General features: G+C 38.9%; 1 protein-coding gene across 1 annotated transcript in view; it reads left to right on the top strand.

Annotated features, from left to right (window-relative positions):
* The window catches only part of slc16a10 (solute carrier family 16 member 10), a 47,784-nt gene extending 33,317 nt beyond the window's left edge, over nucleotides 1-14,467 (top strand). The window contains exons 4-6 of the mRNA XM_054761627.1: nucleotides 4,531-4,674; nucleotides 6,116-6,344; nucleotides 8,318-14,467. Coding sequence (XP_054617602.1) covers nucleotides 4,531-4,674; nucleotides 6,116-6,344; nucleotides 8,318-8,547 — 603 coding nt within the window. The 3' untranslated portion in view covers nucleotides 8,548-14,467. The remainder of the gene's footprint in view (nucleotides 1-4,530; nucleotides 4,675-6,115; nucleotides 6,345-8,317) is intronic.
* The last annotated feature ends 769 nt before the right edge of the window (nucleotides 14,468-15,236 follow it).

Raw genomic sequence — 15,236 nt, 5'->3', positions numbered from 1 at the left:
ATGACATCCACCGAGACTGAGCTACGTAAAAACGTATGCAATGCACGTAGCGCAGACGTAAACGTCATATCCGGTTACGTGTAACATACATAAATAGAATAAAACACATAAAATGCAGTTATATTTCAATGTAAACAACCGTAAGTAGAGTGCTATGATGGATTAATCTAGAGGATTTAGCTTTTTCAGTTTTTTTTTTTCTAAACGGAAAACGGAAAAATACCATCCATCCAAACATATCTTACCAGCAAATGCTTTTGTTTGTATTTTTTTCAGTGGTGAAAAAAACCCCAGAAAATAATTGATGGAACCAAGAAAAGAGGGCTTATAAATTGTCCGCTTGCACCATCGGTATGACATAAGAAAAAGAAAAAATTATGTTGTTATTTCTCAAATTTCTATCTATCTTAATAACGTTTTTGGGAGTGGAGGGGGACGTATATTGCTTGCTGCCGTAAAATAGATCGACTAATGGTTTACATGGCATATATGCCTAACATGTGACTGCCAAAAAATAGGCCGACTGGATGTAGACGTGTTCTGCACATGCATAGAACCGATTGCGTTTCGGGTACGTATTGCGCAGTGGCAGGTACATTATTTTAATTCTGAAATTGACATGGATTGATCAGAGGTTGCTATATTTATTGTTTATTATACAGCTATATGTGTACTGTGTGTGTGTGTGTGTGTGTGTGTGTGTGTGTGAGTGATCTGTAAGACTTTAATATTTCATTATTTTTTTAACGATCTGTATAAAGTTGTTGATTCATGCAAACATCCAGTGTTGGCAAACAGGGAAATAACCTGTCAGCCTTGTTCACTGTGGTTTTCTCAAAAGCACTGCGTTCAGGACTACGAGCAAAGTTTCCAACTGACTTTATATGAAAAAACCTGGCTGTAGGGCGTCTGCCTAGGGAGGGGCGGTCACTGTGTGTGACTGGCCAATCACAGAGCGTGAAGAGTGAATACAAGTAGTTACCCAGTGATGATTTTCCTTCATCACGATTACGGATAATGCCGAGCTGTACTCGTTTCATACTCGTACTCGTCAATAATGCATTATCCTTTACGGATACTCATCTAAAACGAGTATCCGGCTCATCCCTATTAAATACAGTGAAACCCGTTAGACTGGGTGACCGACGTTGACTTAAGCAATTGTCGACATAACGCAAAACCGAAACAAATCATTGCTTGCACATTTACGGATAACTTTCGGCAGAGACATAAGGAGAATGGCCGACAAAATGTTGTTCATGTCATTTTCACAAGTTGAAAAATTGCAAGAATTTACATTTTGTGCTGTTGGATCTTAAGGAGACTCAAAATAAAGCTTCAAAACGCAAAAAGAAGAAATGGGAGTGAGACAAAAAAAATTTTGTGTAAGCAATTTATTGCAAAGAAGCATTATTTATGTGAAATATGCTGTTCATGACCTGATCAAACGTTCAATACCACAGCCTTTAAAAAACAGAATCTTGGCAAAAACGTGGCTTCAATGTCATTTTCTGTCAGGTATTCACACTATCATGATCTCTTGATGGCAAGAGCAAAAAAGCTTTCTCTCTTTGAACGCGGTGGGATTGTTGAGCTGCATAAGCAAGACCTCTCGCAGCGCGCCATTGCTGCTGAGGCTGGACGCAGTAAGACAGTCATTTCAAACTTCTTCAAAGATCCTGAGGGTTATGGAACAAAAAAGCCAAGTGGTAGGCCCCCAAAAAATGTCACCAGCCCTGAACCGGAGGATCCCATTGGCTATCCATCAAGACATGGGACCATCCTCGGCCCAGGTTGTTACTGGTGCCGAGTGCAGTCCAATAACCAATCAGACGGCATCTGCGAGAGAAGGCTTTTAAGAACAAAAAACATTTGTCATTTGCAGGAGAGCACCAATCATGGGACATTGAAAGGTGGAAGTAAGTTTTATTCTCTGATAAGAAAAAATGTAACCTTGACGGTCCTGATGGCTTCCAATGTGACTGGCATTACAAGATGTTTGGAGGGGGCGCCATCACGAGCTGGGCTGCTTTTTCCTTCAATGGAACAATGGAGCTTCAGGTTGTTCAGGGGTGTCAAATGGCAGCTGGCTATGTGGAGATGTTGCAGGGTGCATCCCTCATGACTGAAGGCTCTCGTCTGTGTGGTCATGACTGGCTTTTTCAACAGGACAACACTGCAGTTCAAAATACCCGCCTGACAAAGGACTTCTTCCAGAGGAATAAGCTCACTCTTTTAGACCATCCTGCGTGTTCCCCTGATCGAAATCCAATTGAGAACACTTGGGGATGAATGGCAAGGGAAGTTTACAAAAATGGACATCAGTTCCAGACAGTGGATGCCCTCCGTGAAGCCATCTTCACCACCTGGAGTAACATTCTCACTAGCCTCCTGGAAACACTGGCATCAAGCGTGCCCAAACCCGTTTTTCAGCTGATTAACAAGAATGGCACAGTTGCTCATTATTGACTCCTTTTTTTCAACATTTTATTTCTTTTGTATAGTTTATGTATATTCGTCTCACTCACAATTCTTATGCATTTTCAAGCTCTACTTAGAACCTCCTTCAGATCCAACAGAGCAAAAATTCTTGCAATTTTTCAACTGGTCTTAAAATTTTGATCAGGAGTGTATTTTATGTGCTATGCACATAAGGCTTTTTCACCACAGCTCAATTTGCTGGGTCACTCCCTCAATTGGTTGAGGGTTTTTTTTTTAGCTATGGTCATAAAGTTTTAATCAGCCTATTTCACTTTAATGCTTGTTTGCACTAGATTGCCTACCCAAACATTTTTTTGTCTCACTCCCATTTCTTCTTTTTGCATTTTGAAGCTCTACTTAGAACCTCCAACAGTGCAAAATGTAAATTCTTGTAATTTTTCAACCTGCTTTAAAATTTTGATCAGGAGTATATGTCTTTTTCTAGCGAGCCTCTCAAGTCCAAGGTTTAAGAGGTTAAGTACTTTGCATATGTGTAATGTGGCGTTTTAGATGCTAGAAATGCCACAATACATAGCAAACCATTACAGCGACATCACAGTACACTGTAATATGTAATCTCAAAATAACAGCTTCAAATCATTGTGGCTTGTAATGACGGGGGCAATAGTGTCAGAATACATGATACAGCTATTTCTAAAGACATGTGCCAAGAAATGGTGAGGGTTTTGGTAGAGCGACACTGTCACCTGGTGCCATTTTACAGCCACTGCTGGAATGAATGAGTAAAGCCAGCGTGTTGAGCTTTGGGTTACTTTTCCAATATGTACTGTTTAAGTAGTTGGTAGCAACCTAAGCGGCTGCTTCCCCTAACCACACTGGCTAAACCAGTGATTCACAACTGGTGGGTCGTGGCCCAAAAGTGGGTCGTTGAGCTGTTTTCAGTGGGCCGGGGACTTGTGGGTTTTTGCTTGGGGGGAAAAAAAATGTAACGACCGGATGACCATGAATGTATTGGCATTCAAAAACAGGAAGTGCCTCAGCTTGTTTCATGCTGCTCATTTTTCCTCACACGGCAGCACACACCACACGCGACGGCTCGTTCACGTCAAAGAGCCGGCTCTCGTTGTTCACTACAAAGAGACACCTCTTTAAGAGGCGTTTCGTTAGCAACTGGCGCATCACTATTGGTCAGTGTGTGTGGTTTTCTGTGAACCTCAACATGGAGGCTCATGTTGTCTCCAATGTGGACATCAGAGTCCAAAAAAGGCAAACTTAGTGCCTTTGACATCCTCATGTGATGGCCACTTTAGATATTACTTTTTCATCTTTGCATTCAGTCTATTAGCTTCTCCTAGAAGGCCTTCTTGACACACACACACACACACTCACATAGCACAATGACAGTTGTGCAACTGTTATACATCTTTGATTCAGGGCTCTTTATCCAACTCCCAGTGCTGTAAGCAAATATATTTCTCTTATTTTTTAGTACAATTTGAAAACCTTGTAAATTGTGTGATTGTTGACTACTTCTCTGGCAGCAATACGGTCCAAAGAACCAGGAAGAAAAGCTAAAGAAAAGACAGCCACAATGTGGGGAAACCCGTTAACCAGCTGCACAACGGTGTTTTTGTATGTAAAATGTTGCCAAGAATTGAAAATATGCGATGTAGACGGTAGGGAGGGTTGAAATACAGTAACTAACCTCCCAAATGATCAACTGATAGCAAGGAAAGGCATCATTTTGTTTGGAAAGCCTGGAATTAAGCGCACTGAATTGTTTATAAAACGTCAAAACACCGCACATTCTGTGTGTCATAAATCCTGATGTTATATGTATCTTTACTCGGTGTATTTGAGCTTAGCAGTTTGTCTTACAGCCCGGCCAACCCATAACCACATTCCACCAGAACCACATCATGGTTTGATTTGTTCTGTTTACAATTCCCTGCAACGGTTCCCTTGATAACAGATGGTTTGCAACACTTTATTATTATTTTTTTTTACAGTATATCGTCATACCTGCTTATACATTTTATGCATGTATACTGAATGATCGTAAGACAGCCAAAATCTTCTGGTCCACAGATGAAGCATGTCGAGGAGCGCTTTGGGGAGGATTCCAACAAAGAAGTTCTGCTCATGTGCATTGGCATCACGTCCGGTGTAGGCCGTCTCATCTTTGGCAGGGTTGCAGACTACATTCGTGGGGTCAACAAAGTCTACCTGCAGGTACGTGCCCTGCCCCGACAGATGGGGTAGTGTTGATTTATTGCGAGGGCCACATACTGAAAACAGAAAGGAGGGCCACTTTGATATTTTGTATATATATATTTCATGAAAAAACTGCATGAAAAAGCCTATTATTAATATGAACTTCACTCTTCTTATATTATTATGACTTTATTCCCATAAGATTTGGGATTTATTCACATAATATTATAAGTTTTCCCCCCAACCTTATTTTCTAAAAATTACAACTTTGTTTTGTTTTATTTGTTTCTCAGAATATTACAACTTTAAAAAAAACAACAAAAAAACATGTTTTTCTTTAATATTTCAACTGTATGCTACTAAAATGACATTATTTCTCCCCATCATATTATGAGTTTATTCTCTTCAAATTGTGACTTTGTTTCTCGTTATAAAGCGTCTTTTTTATATTCTTTATTCTTGGAAAATTACAGCTGTTTTTTTTTTCCCATTTCTGATGTGTTTTTTAAAAAACTTCCAGCCATTTCAGTTTTCTTCTAGTAAATTTTGTTCTATTTTATTATTTATTTTGTCTTGAACATAACTTTCTGCAACCTTTTTAAAAAAAATCGCAACTTTATTTGTTGTTTTGTGTGCTTCTCATAAGGTTACGACTTAAAAAAAAAAAACTTTTTTCTTCAATATTCAATTTTATGCGACTAAAATGGTGTCATTTTTCCGCATAATATTAAAATGTTATTCTCTTGAAAATTTCGTAATTTTCTCATTAGATTACAAATTTTTCAAATGTATTATTGTAAAATTACTGCTTAATTTTTAATTTTTGCTGTTTTTTATTTTTTTTATTTTTTTTAGTTTTCTTATTAAATGACATTTTTACAATGTGCGGCTGGCCAATACCTTAACACAAATTTTGTTATGTGCTGTGTCGGTCTGGACCCCAGATGTAGAGGTGTAAGGCCAAAAAACAGTTAATCTTTTTAATGAGTCACACAAAGATACAACAAAGCCAACAAAGGAGGGAGAAGACTTAACTGAAAAAATGCACGTTGGAAACTTATGGTTCTAAAACAAAGAAAAGCAGAGGGCCAGGTGGAATGGCAGGTGGAAGCCCAAGCGAGAGCGCCATACCTCCGAGCATGGAAGGAAGAACCGGCATCTCCCAGCTGCAAACGATCAGTTTTAAGTAGCTAGACTTTTGGCTTTTGGCCCTTTCGCTAGCCATGACTCCAGCTAGCCAACAGGCTGGGCTGCCCTGTATTTGTTTACCGAGTAGACATGTAACATCGAGGTACGCTTTCTGTCTCAATGTGTGGGAAATCTGTATGCCGGATCAGTACCGAACCGAAAGTTCTAGGTCGAAAAGTGTGACGACAAATGCATGTGTGCCGTCACACCCCTATTATTTATTATTAAATAACGTAACTGTTTACACACCACCTTCTCTTCATCCTCCAAGGTGACTTCCTTCTTTGTGATTGGCGTCATGTCGATGATGATCCCGCTGTGCAACATCTTTGGAGGACTGATTGCGGTGTGTCTGCTGATGGGGATGTTTGACGGCTGCTTCATCTGCATCATGGCTCCTATTGCCTTTGAACTGGTCGGCGCCGGCGATGTCTCCCAAGCCATTGGCTTCCTCCTGGGCCTCATGTCCGTGCCCATGACTGTGGGGCCCCCAATTGCAGGTAACACGCCTTATTGGAATGCTCTTTGAGAGCGACTCAACTTGTAATACAGTGCTGCGCAAAAGTCTTATTACCGGTAATCATTTATATTCATGATTTTTGTAGCCTTCGTGTGGGCAGCCAAAATAGACCTGCAAATTGCTCCATCTAGTGTTCAGTTTGGCACCTTACATGCCCTGAAGTATCACGTGATACAGACACCTTCATAGTTCCAACACAAACATGAGAAAAGCTGATAGAGTTGACTTGCATAATGTAAAAACAAACATTAAAATGTGTCCTATACAGCTTTGTGCTTGACTTGAACTCATTAAGTCCCTAAGTGGCGCGTGAGAAACATTTTGGAGTGGTTGCCAAGTAACAGTCATGTGACTATTCCAATATGGCTTCCCCAAAATGGCAACGTGTTAGGTAAGCTAGTTTATTCCCAAGCATGTATTTTGAGCCATTAAAGCTCATTTTAAAGCAATTTAACAATCCTAATGCTTTAATAGGTTGTCTGATATTACAATTCAACTGTTCTTACTATCTTATCTGAATTAAATCATATAAAACAAGCTCAAGTGCAAATTTTGGTGTCCCTTCGAGACCAAACACTACAGGGCTAGTATGACCGACACTTTTAACTTGATTTTGTGATTTTTTTTTCCCTTTATTTTGTCAGCCGTGATTATAACCAGAAGAACAATTTCACAATACAGTATTCCCTCGTTTATCACGGGGGATAGGTTCCCAAAATAGCCTGCAATAAGTGAAATCCGCAAAGTAGCCAGCTTTATTTGTTTACATTTATTATATATATTTCAAGGCTGTAAAAACACTCACAATACACTTGATGCACTTTTCTCAGAACAGGCATTAACATTTTCCCATATTTCTTTGCTGTTCAAACACTCTCAATGTTCAAATTTCGTTAGAATTTGAATGATCAATCTACTAGGTTGGACACAAGAAATTATTAAGCGGCTCACGCGTATTCACTCTCTTGACCGTGCCTCATCCTGGCACCGTTCGGCTGTAGCGTTTTTGTATCCTTGTTTAAAAAATATTGCTCCTGCTGTTGTCCTCCTACTTTGTATTCTTCTTCTTCTTCTATTGTTTATTGGCATATTGGAAGTTTGCTCGCAACCACAACAGGAAACGCACGATGGAGATTGATTGACAATGGTCCACAGCCAATCAGGACACAGAACAGAATGGGCGTATTCTCTTTAATGAGCCACAAAGGACTGTTGTGGCTCTATATTTAGCCGGCTATTGTCTACTGTGGGTTCCTAATATGCTTGTACAGGCAGTAAACACATACAGAGACTAGGTGGAGCCGCACCCTTCTTCAACTCTCACAGGAGTATACAACACCCTCTACTGGTAGCAGTAGTAAATACAATAACAGACACATACAACAGAGCACCGATGGATCGCTCTAATGCACCACAAGGAAGCAGAACACGATGCGCGTGTACGCTGTTAAAAAAAAAAAAGAAAATTGCACAAAAATTGCACTTTAAAAAAACAGCGAAACAGCGAATCCGTGAAAGGTGAACCGGGATGTAGCAAGGGAACACTCTCCATAAAAAACAATATAATTATTCCCTTTTATTACATACTATTGTATGAGCAAAATGAAGGCAATATTTTGCCCACTTATTCTGTGACTTTTTGAACAATATATTAATATAATAATATTAATAATGTAAAAATATGAACACAACAAAATAAACTCCACACTGATACGGTATATGTGAAAATAACCATAGAAAAGAATTTGGATCGATACATGTTCTTTGGTTCAATTCAAAGTAGAGTGGAATTTGTAGCTTTTTGGTCAAAATTGTATTTATTTTTTTCTCAAAAACTAGGTCATTTTTTCAGCAGCAAACGCATTTCATTCACACGCAAGGCAAGGAAAACCTCATCCTCAAGTAGACTAAGTGGCCACATTGACCCAAATGTTTCTTCTCCTTGTCTCGTAGGCTTCCTCAGGGATAGACTGGGGAACTACGACTTGGCTTTCTACCTGGCAGGTATCCCCCCGCTCATCGGTGGAGCCATGCTGTGTCTGATACCCTGGGTGGAGGCCAGGAGCAAGAAACGGCAGAAAGAGGAAGCTCTCAAGAACGGGCAGGACATCAGCCAGAAGATGTTAGACCACGACAGGCCTCAGGAAGAGCCGCAGTGCAAAACCGGAGAGTCGGTCCTTTAATGAACAAACGGAGTGAGACCAATTACCAAAGATCAGAACCTGTGCCTTTCAGTATCAGAAGGTCCGCCAATAGGAAAGTGTGGAAGCGTAAGAAGCAGGAAGTGCTTGAATTTAACATGAATGTGATCACCAGGAACTATGCAATACATCTCGAAATTCCACTCGACTCATCAGTTTGAAAATGTGAGGCTTTGGTCATAAAAGGAAAGCACAGCTGAAAGGAAAGCAGTGTGATGGCCACCATTTTAACCTGCCGTCACTTCCTTGTTCATCTCTTGTTGAAGATAGACGACACACACACACTAACGGGAAAAACACTATCATTTATTTCCGGACAGGAGCATCAACATTAGAAAAAAAAAAGGAACGTGGTTCTGCGGGACTTAGGCTGTGTCTCAATTCGTGTGCTTCCGTACTTACACTTAGTCTTTTGAGTGCCGCCCTCAATAGTCACCATCTTGGCTACGTAGCAGAAGGGGACGGGCTACAGCAGATCCTCGCTTTTCGAGAGGATTACTTTCCAGGACCACCTGCGATTGGTGAAAAAACGCGAGTAATTGATTAAGTCGCGACTCACTTTTATTTACTGTAAGTCGAACCAAGTCTGTCAGATTTTCAAACATGAATACACGTAATTACATGTGCAAAAGTGCTTTTTAGAGGAATTCATGGAGGTGTTTTATTAACTCATTCAATCCCAGCCATTTTTCAAAAGACAACCCCTTCATTACCGGCCATTTTAGATGATTTTGACTGATTGCCAAGCACACAGAATATTGTGTTCTATGGCTATATAAACATGGAACCTACCAAAAGAAAGATTAGACTCACGTCTTTCGTCAGAAAAAAAAAGTTTGTTTCTACCTTTATCCGTTCTTCAGTAATCAGCAGTAGAACATAGGTAAGTTTCAGGAAAATATCAGTTCCCAACTAGAAAAGGTGAGAAAAGCAGCTTTTTGTGAAAAGATGCATTTCAAGCATAACTTTCACTTTGACATGAATATTTTTTGCTTTTGTGACAGCTCAAATATCTAAACTATACCAACATAACACAAAAAAGGGCTGTTTTACATCAAAATAACTATTATAGCACAAATATAACACCATGAACTATTTACAATTTTCACGTCTGTGTGTGTGCATGTGCGTGCACGCGCGTGTGTGCATTTGCATGCGTTAAAATTCCGTCTACATGATTTTGCCGAGCTCTTATCAAATGCACTTCTGCCACCTTGTGGCCGTTTTTATGGCTTCAAATTGCTCTGAAGTGAAATCCATCAGTGGGGAGTTGCGTCGTCACCTCTTTTTGCTTCTCGCGCAAAAAAACATAAAATACGTATAAAGACCACAATATTTTTCACTGATTACTGTGCAATGAGTATACAGTAGTTCCTCGACACTTTGAGTTTCAAATTTTGCGGCTTCGCTCTTATCACGTTTTTTTTTTTTTATATATTAATAAATCATGCTGCTTTGTGGTTGAATACGGCCTATAGCACATGTGCATATTTCAACAAATTTTACATATTTCTTGCCTAAATGAAACATTTTCAAGCATAAAAATTAACTAAATGAAATACAATACAAATACAGTCAAACCTGTCTATAGCGGCCACTGAAGGGAAACGGCAAAAGTGGCCGCTATAGACAGGTTGGTGGCCATTTTGAATTTGTGCGCACACATATTAACATGTATTCCCAAAAAGACTGGAGCAAAACCAAGAGACATAGGGGAAAACGCTCTGTTGACACATAAACAGGTAGGTAAATCTACGTAACAGCTCCGGTGAGGAAACTAGTAATATCAATAACAACAATGAACCAGCGCCGCACATTTGACGGCGCTGGCCTTTTATCCGCCACAAATGTTAATTGACCGCAGCTGCGCGGCCACCGGGCATGAAGCGGCTGCCTCTTCCTCCGCGGAGAAGGCATAGCCCGCCAAATAAGAGCGCAGGACAGGGGACGCTCGCTCCTGTCCTGCAGAACGTCACAAATTTCCATCATTGATTTGATTTTAAACACGATTTTAAAAGCAAGAAATAAAAAATTTTAGTGAACGAGCCCGAGGATATATGTACAGGATACATGTGAAGCAGTCATGAAAGGGTGTGTGCGTGAACAATTGAGTGCGGAGGAGGTGCGACGATTGTCGTAAACTAACAATACCATCGCTCCTTTCTTATTGAATGGACTTCTAATCTTTAATTAGTCGGCAATTAAGTGATATTTTAGATGTTTTATTCAGGTGTTTTGGCTATTTTAGTGGGAAGATTACCGTTTTGGGCGTCATTGAATGTTTTCAGGGTGGCATTGCAAAGTAAGAAGACGGCTTTTTTATGTCGAACTAGGACTCAGTAATTAAAGTCTACACACGACGGCTTCATTGCTTAAAAAACTAAACTTTTTCGTGCATGAAGCTTCTGCTTGAGTCGGCATTTTGGCCGCTATATGCGGTCAGATATTGACCAAGGGATACAAAATGGGTGGCCGCTGGCCGCGTTAGACAGGTGACCGCTATACACAGGGTCCATAACACGTAAATTTTCCACGGGGGAATTTTTCAGTGGCCGCTATAGGCAGGTGGCCGTTCTATACAGGTGGCTACTAAGACAGGTTTGACTGTATAAGGCATTCAGAAGACGCATTCAAAGATGTTGTGATGCTATGTAGTATTCTACACTGGTCACGAGGTGTTTCTGTAATGTTGGCTGAGACACACAAGCACCAGACATGATCGCCGCCATCAGTTCTTGTCCTCCCCCACTCAGCTCCCCTAGCACCTGAACACATTTACAGCAACACACACGCGCGCAAGTCTTGTTCATGTTTTATATGTCTTATTTTCTGTTATTATGACTACCATATTTAGCAATAGGAGTGTAAAGGTGACTATGGGGGTGTTATTTCATGCCAAGAGCGCTCTAAAAATGAATGTTTTTTTATGCTCTAACTACTGTACTATATGTGCCCTGCGATTGGCTGCCGACCGGTCCAGGGTGTACCCCGCCTCTCACCCGAAGTCAGCTGGGATAGGCTCTAGCATACCCCCGCGACCCTAATTAGATAAAGCGGCATAGAAAATGGATGGATGGACATGAAGAAACAATTCCAGGCATATAGTATACAGTATTTTACTTACAAAACATGCAGTTACACAACATCATGTCTAGTCAAGGCATCTTCTTGTTGGAAAAGGTTGAGGGAATCGACTTGTGAGACAGCGCCCTCTGCTTTTTTAGCCCTTTTTACAAGCTTCTAAATACGTTTTTTAACATTATTCAAGCCCTCTAGACATAAATGACACCTTTACACTCGTATTACCCAATACCAGACATAATAAGAGAAAATAAGACACAATATAGACTCACACATGTTTGTATTGGTAGAGTTCCTTCTTTTTTTTTTTTTTTTTTTTTTTTTTTTTTTACTTCCTGTTCTGTACGGTACTTCCTGTGGTGGCTATTGTCTCATCAATGTAACATTACTGAACATCTTTGAATGAATATTCTGACTGCCTTATATCTGTATTTTACTTCATTTAGACATATTTATGCTAAAAATAATGCTTAATTTAGGCAAAAAATATGTCATATTTGCTTAAATATGCATGTCTTTGACTAATACTAGGCCGTATTCAAGTAGTGATTTATTTATTAATGTATTTTTTAAGTACTGATAGAGTGAAGCCGCAAAAGTGGTGAGGGACTGCTGTGTTTACAATCAAAAGCAGGGAAAAGAAATCCGGATTTGGGGCGGTACTACATTGTCAAAATTCGCACTCTGTGTACACAGTATTGACGTGTACTGACGGAAGTATTCAATTGAAGACACAGCCTAAGTTTGCCTCACGTTATCATCTATTGTCTTCGGACAGGATTCATCTACTAGATTAAATCTCAACAAATCTACTAAAGCATGAATTTGTCCCACACAGCAAGTAGTTTAAATGCAACATCAATATCTGCCCTTTAGACCGCACGGTAGGTGTGGTGGTAGTACTGGCGTAATATGACAAGGACTGCCGACAGCACAAAGACTCGCACGTTGCTGCTGTCAGATGTGTTCATTCTGTCCGCATTTCACACCTTTCAGTCGTGCGTGGTGTGTAATGACAACACATTGCGTGTGGATTTATCAAGATGTTGTACAGGAAGTCAAGAAAACAAACAAGATGCACATTTGACTAATTATCGACTTGAAGGTCGGGTTAAGTCAATCATTGCCTGGAAGCGCAGTTTACCAAACGTCAATTTTTTTTTCATGTATTTATTTTTATATATCAAAATGTCAGGCAGTAATTCATGGGCATTTGCTTATTTACTTAAGACCAAATGTGCTGAAATGACTGAAAATCCTTGCGACCACACACAGTAGAGATGACATCAATGTGTTTTATTATTGCAATGATTGCTTTTTTTTTTCTTGCTTCATAAACCTGTGACACGTTACCTCAGGTGTGGGAAAAAGTAGAGCTGCACACACATTTCCGTCCTTGTGGAATATTTCTTTGATGAGGCTTGACAATCCATTTGATGACTTTGTGACTGACTTTAGAGCAGGGACATTCGGATCGGAGAGTTGGGAATTTTCAAAAATGTATTAAGCCAGGGGTGTCCAAACCTCTTCTGGAAAAACTGAAGTATGCGGGGGCCACTTTGATACATTTTGTGAATTAAAAGATCCAATGTAGGTTGCTAAATATCGTTAAGGACATACGAAATAGAGGCGGAGTCATTTTTACAATTTTTTTTATTGTACAATTGTAATTAATACATTTCCTGATTATCCAATTATTATATAAATATCACTTTTTTTATATTCATTTGAATTTTTTGGTCCAAAGTCAAAAATATTAGACCAGGGGTGTCCAAATTTTCAAAATTTTACCAAGGGCCACGTTGATATATTTTTTTAAAGGCTAAAAACAATCAAATAAATTGTATATTTAAAGAAAAGTATTTTTTCTTCTTTATGCATTTTTTGCTTTTTTTTTTCTTCCCATTTTTCTTATTGTGTTTTTGAATCTACAATTTAAAAAAAATTAACAAATAATTTCTGGCTAGTGTCATTTTATTTATTTATTTATTTATTTTTTACAGTAAATTAAAGGCAATTAGAAGACTGACTCAAGTTGTTTTATCGGCACATTTTTTTCAGTTATTCTTGACTATTCAAATCAAGTCCAGTACTTTTTTCTATTCATTTGGGCACCCCTGTATTAAACAAATGCATTCATGATGAACCTGTCCAAACATAATACACAGTAAACACAGGCCTGAGTCACTTGCAGACTTACAAGTATACATATAAAAACTTGACTGATAAAAGGCCATAAAGGAATAATCAGAGGCAAATAATAACTGTTCTGTCTTAATTCACCCAACAAATTGCTCTTGCAGCAACGTGTTTACATATTCTGATCACTGTTCAGTGTATCATTAAAGAATCATTTGCATTTTGAATCATACTTTGTTAAATGTACTCAGGTTTATACTGCTATCGACCAATCCTTGCTAAATTGCTGAATGTATTTGTCGTTATTTTATTTGACATCCCTGCCGCTCGTAGAGAAAGTGCACCAGTGGACGTTTTCTTTATAAAGTGCCTTAGAAAAGTGCCTTATTTTTGTTTTAAAAGTGTTTCAAGACACGTACAATGCTTTCCCGAGTTTGGAAGCGTTTGCGGTGACTTTATTGCTTTTTGTTTTGTATTACTTGCCTTTCATCTGTTATCAGTGTTTGTGTGCAGTTTGGACTTGTAAGTGCAGACTCATGTTCTGCGCAGCTACTTTCGTCCATTTTTATCGAGTCCGAGAGAGCCGTGGTCATTTTATTGTTGGCAGCAGGATAATGATGACACTATAAAATGCATTCTATGTCAACTGTCCAATATCATTAAACGCAATGTTTTTCTGTGATTTTCTCCTTGTTTATACACCTGTGGTTGGTTGGTGCTTGCCTGGTTGCCCTTTCATTACACCAGGGGTGTCCAAAGTGCGGCCCGGGGGCCATTTGTGGCCCGCGGCTGCTTTTTTTATTGGTGCAGGGCACATTCTGAAATTATAATTTTACGGGACGGGAAAACAAAAAAAAAACAGTAAAATCAGCAGTCATTTTCCAAAAATAAAGTCAAAATATTACGAGAAAAAAAGTTGTGATCTAACTAATGTTATGAGAATGACGTAATATGAGGAAAAATATCATATCAGTAGCATAAAGTTGAAATATTTAAGAAAAAGGACGTTTTTAAAGCTGTATTATTGGAATAAAGACATCTTTACAAGAAGAAAATTTACAAGATTAAAGTTGAAATGTAAAATTACAGCTGTCTCATTCCATTTCTGCTTTTGTTTTTTTTTATTTTCTGAGAATAAACTCTAAATATGAGGGAAATGTCATTTCAGTAGCAGAGTTGAAATATTCAGGAAAAAAATTTTGGTTTATGAAAAGTGATAATATGAGAAACAAAACAAAAGGTTGGGGTTTTTTTTTTGGAAAATTAGGTTCCGGAAAAAGTTGTAATCTTACAAGAATGAAGTCAAAATATTATGTGAATAAAGTCATAATTACGAGAAGAAAATTTACAAGACGAAAGTTAAAATAGTTGGGAAAAAAACCCCACCAAAAATTGAAAAAAAACTGCTGTAGTTTATGAGAATAAACTTGTAATATCATGATGAAAAATAA

Source organism: Dunckerocampus dactyliophorus, chromosome 19, assembly GCF_027744805.1.
Source record: "Dunckerocampus dactyliophorus isolate RoL2022-P2 chromosome 19, RoL_Ddac_1.1, whole genome shotgun sequence".
NCBI lineage: Eukaryota > Metazoa > Chordata > Actinopteri > Syngnathiformes > Syngnathidae > Dunckerocampus > Dunckerocampus dactyliophorus.
Note: the sequence above shows the minus strand (reverse complement) of the source record. Positions and strands in the feature narration are given on the sequence as shown.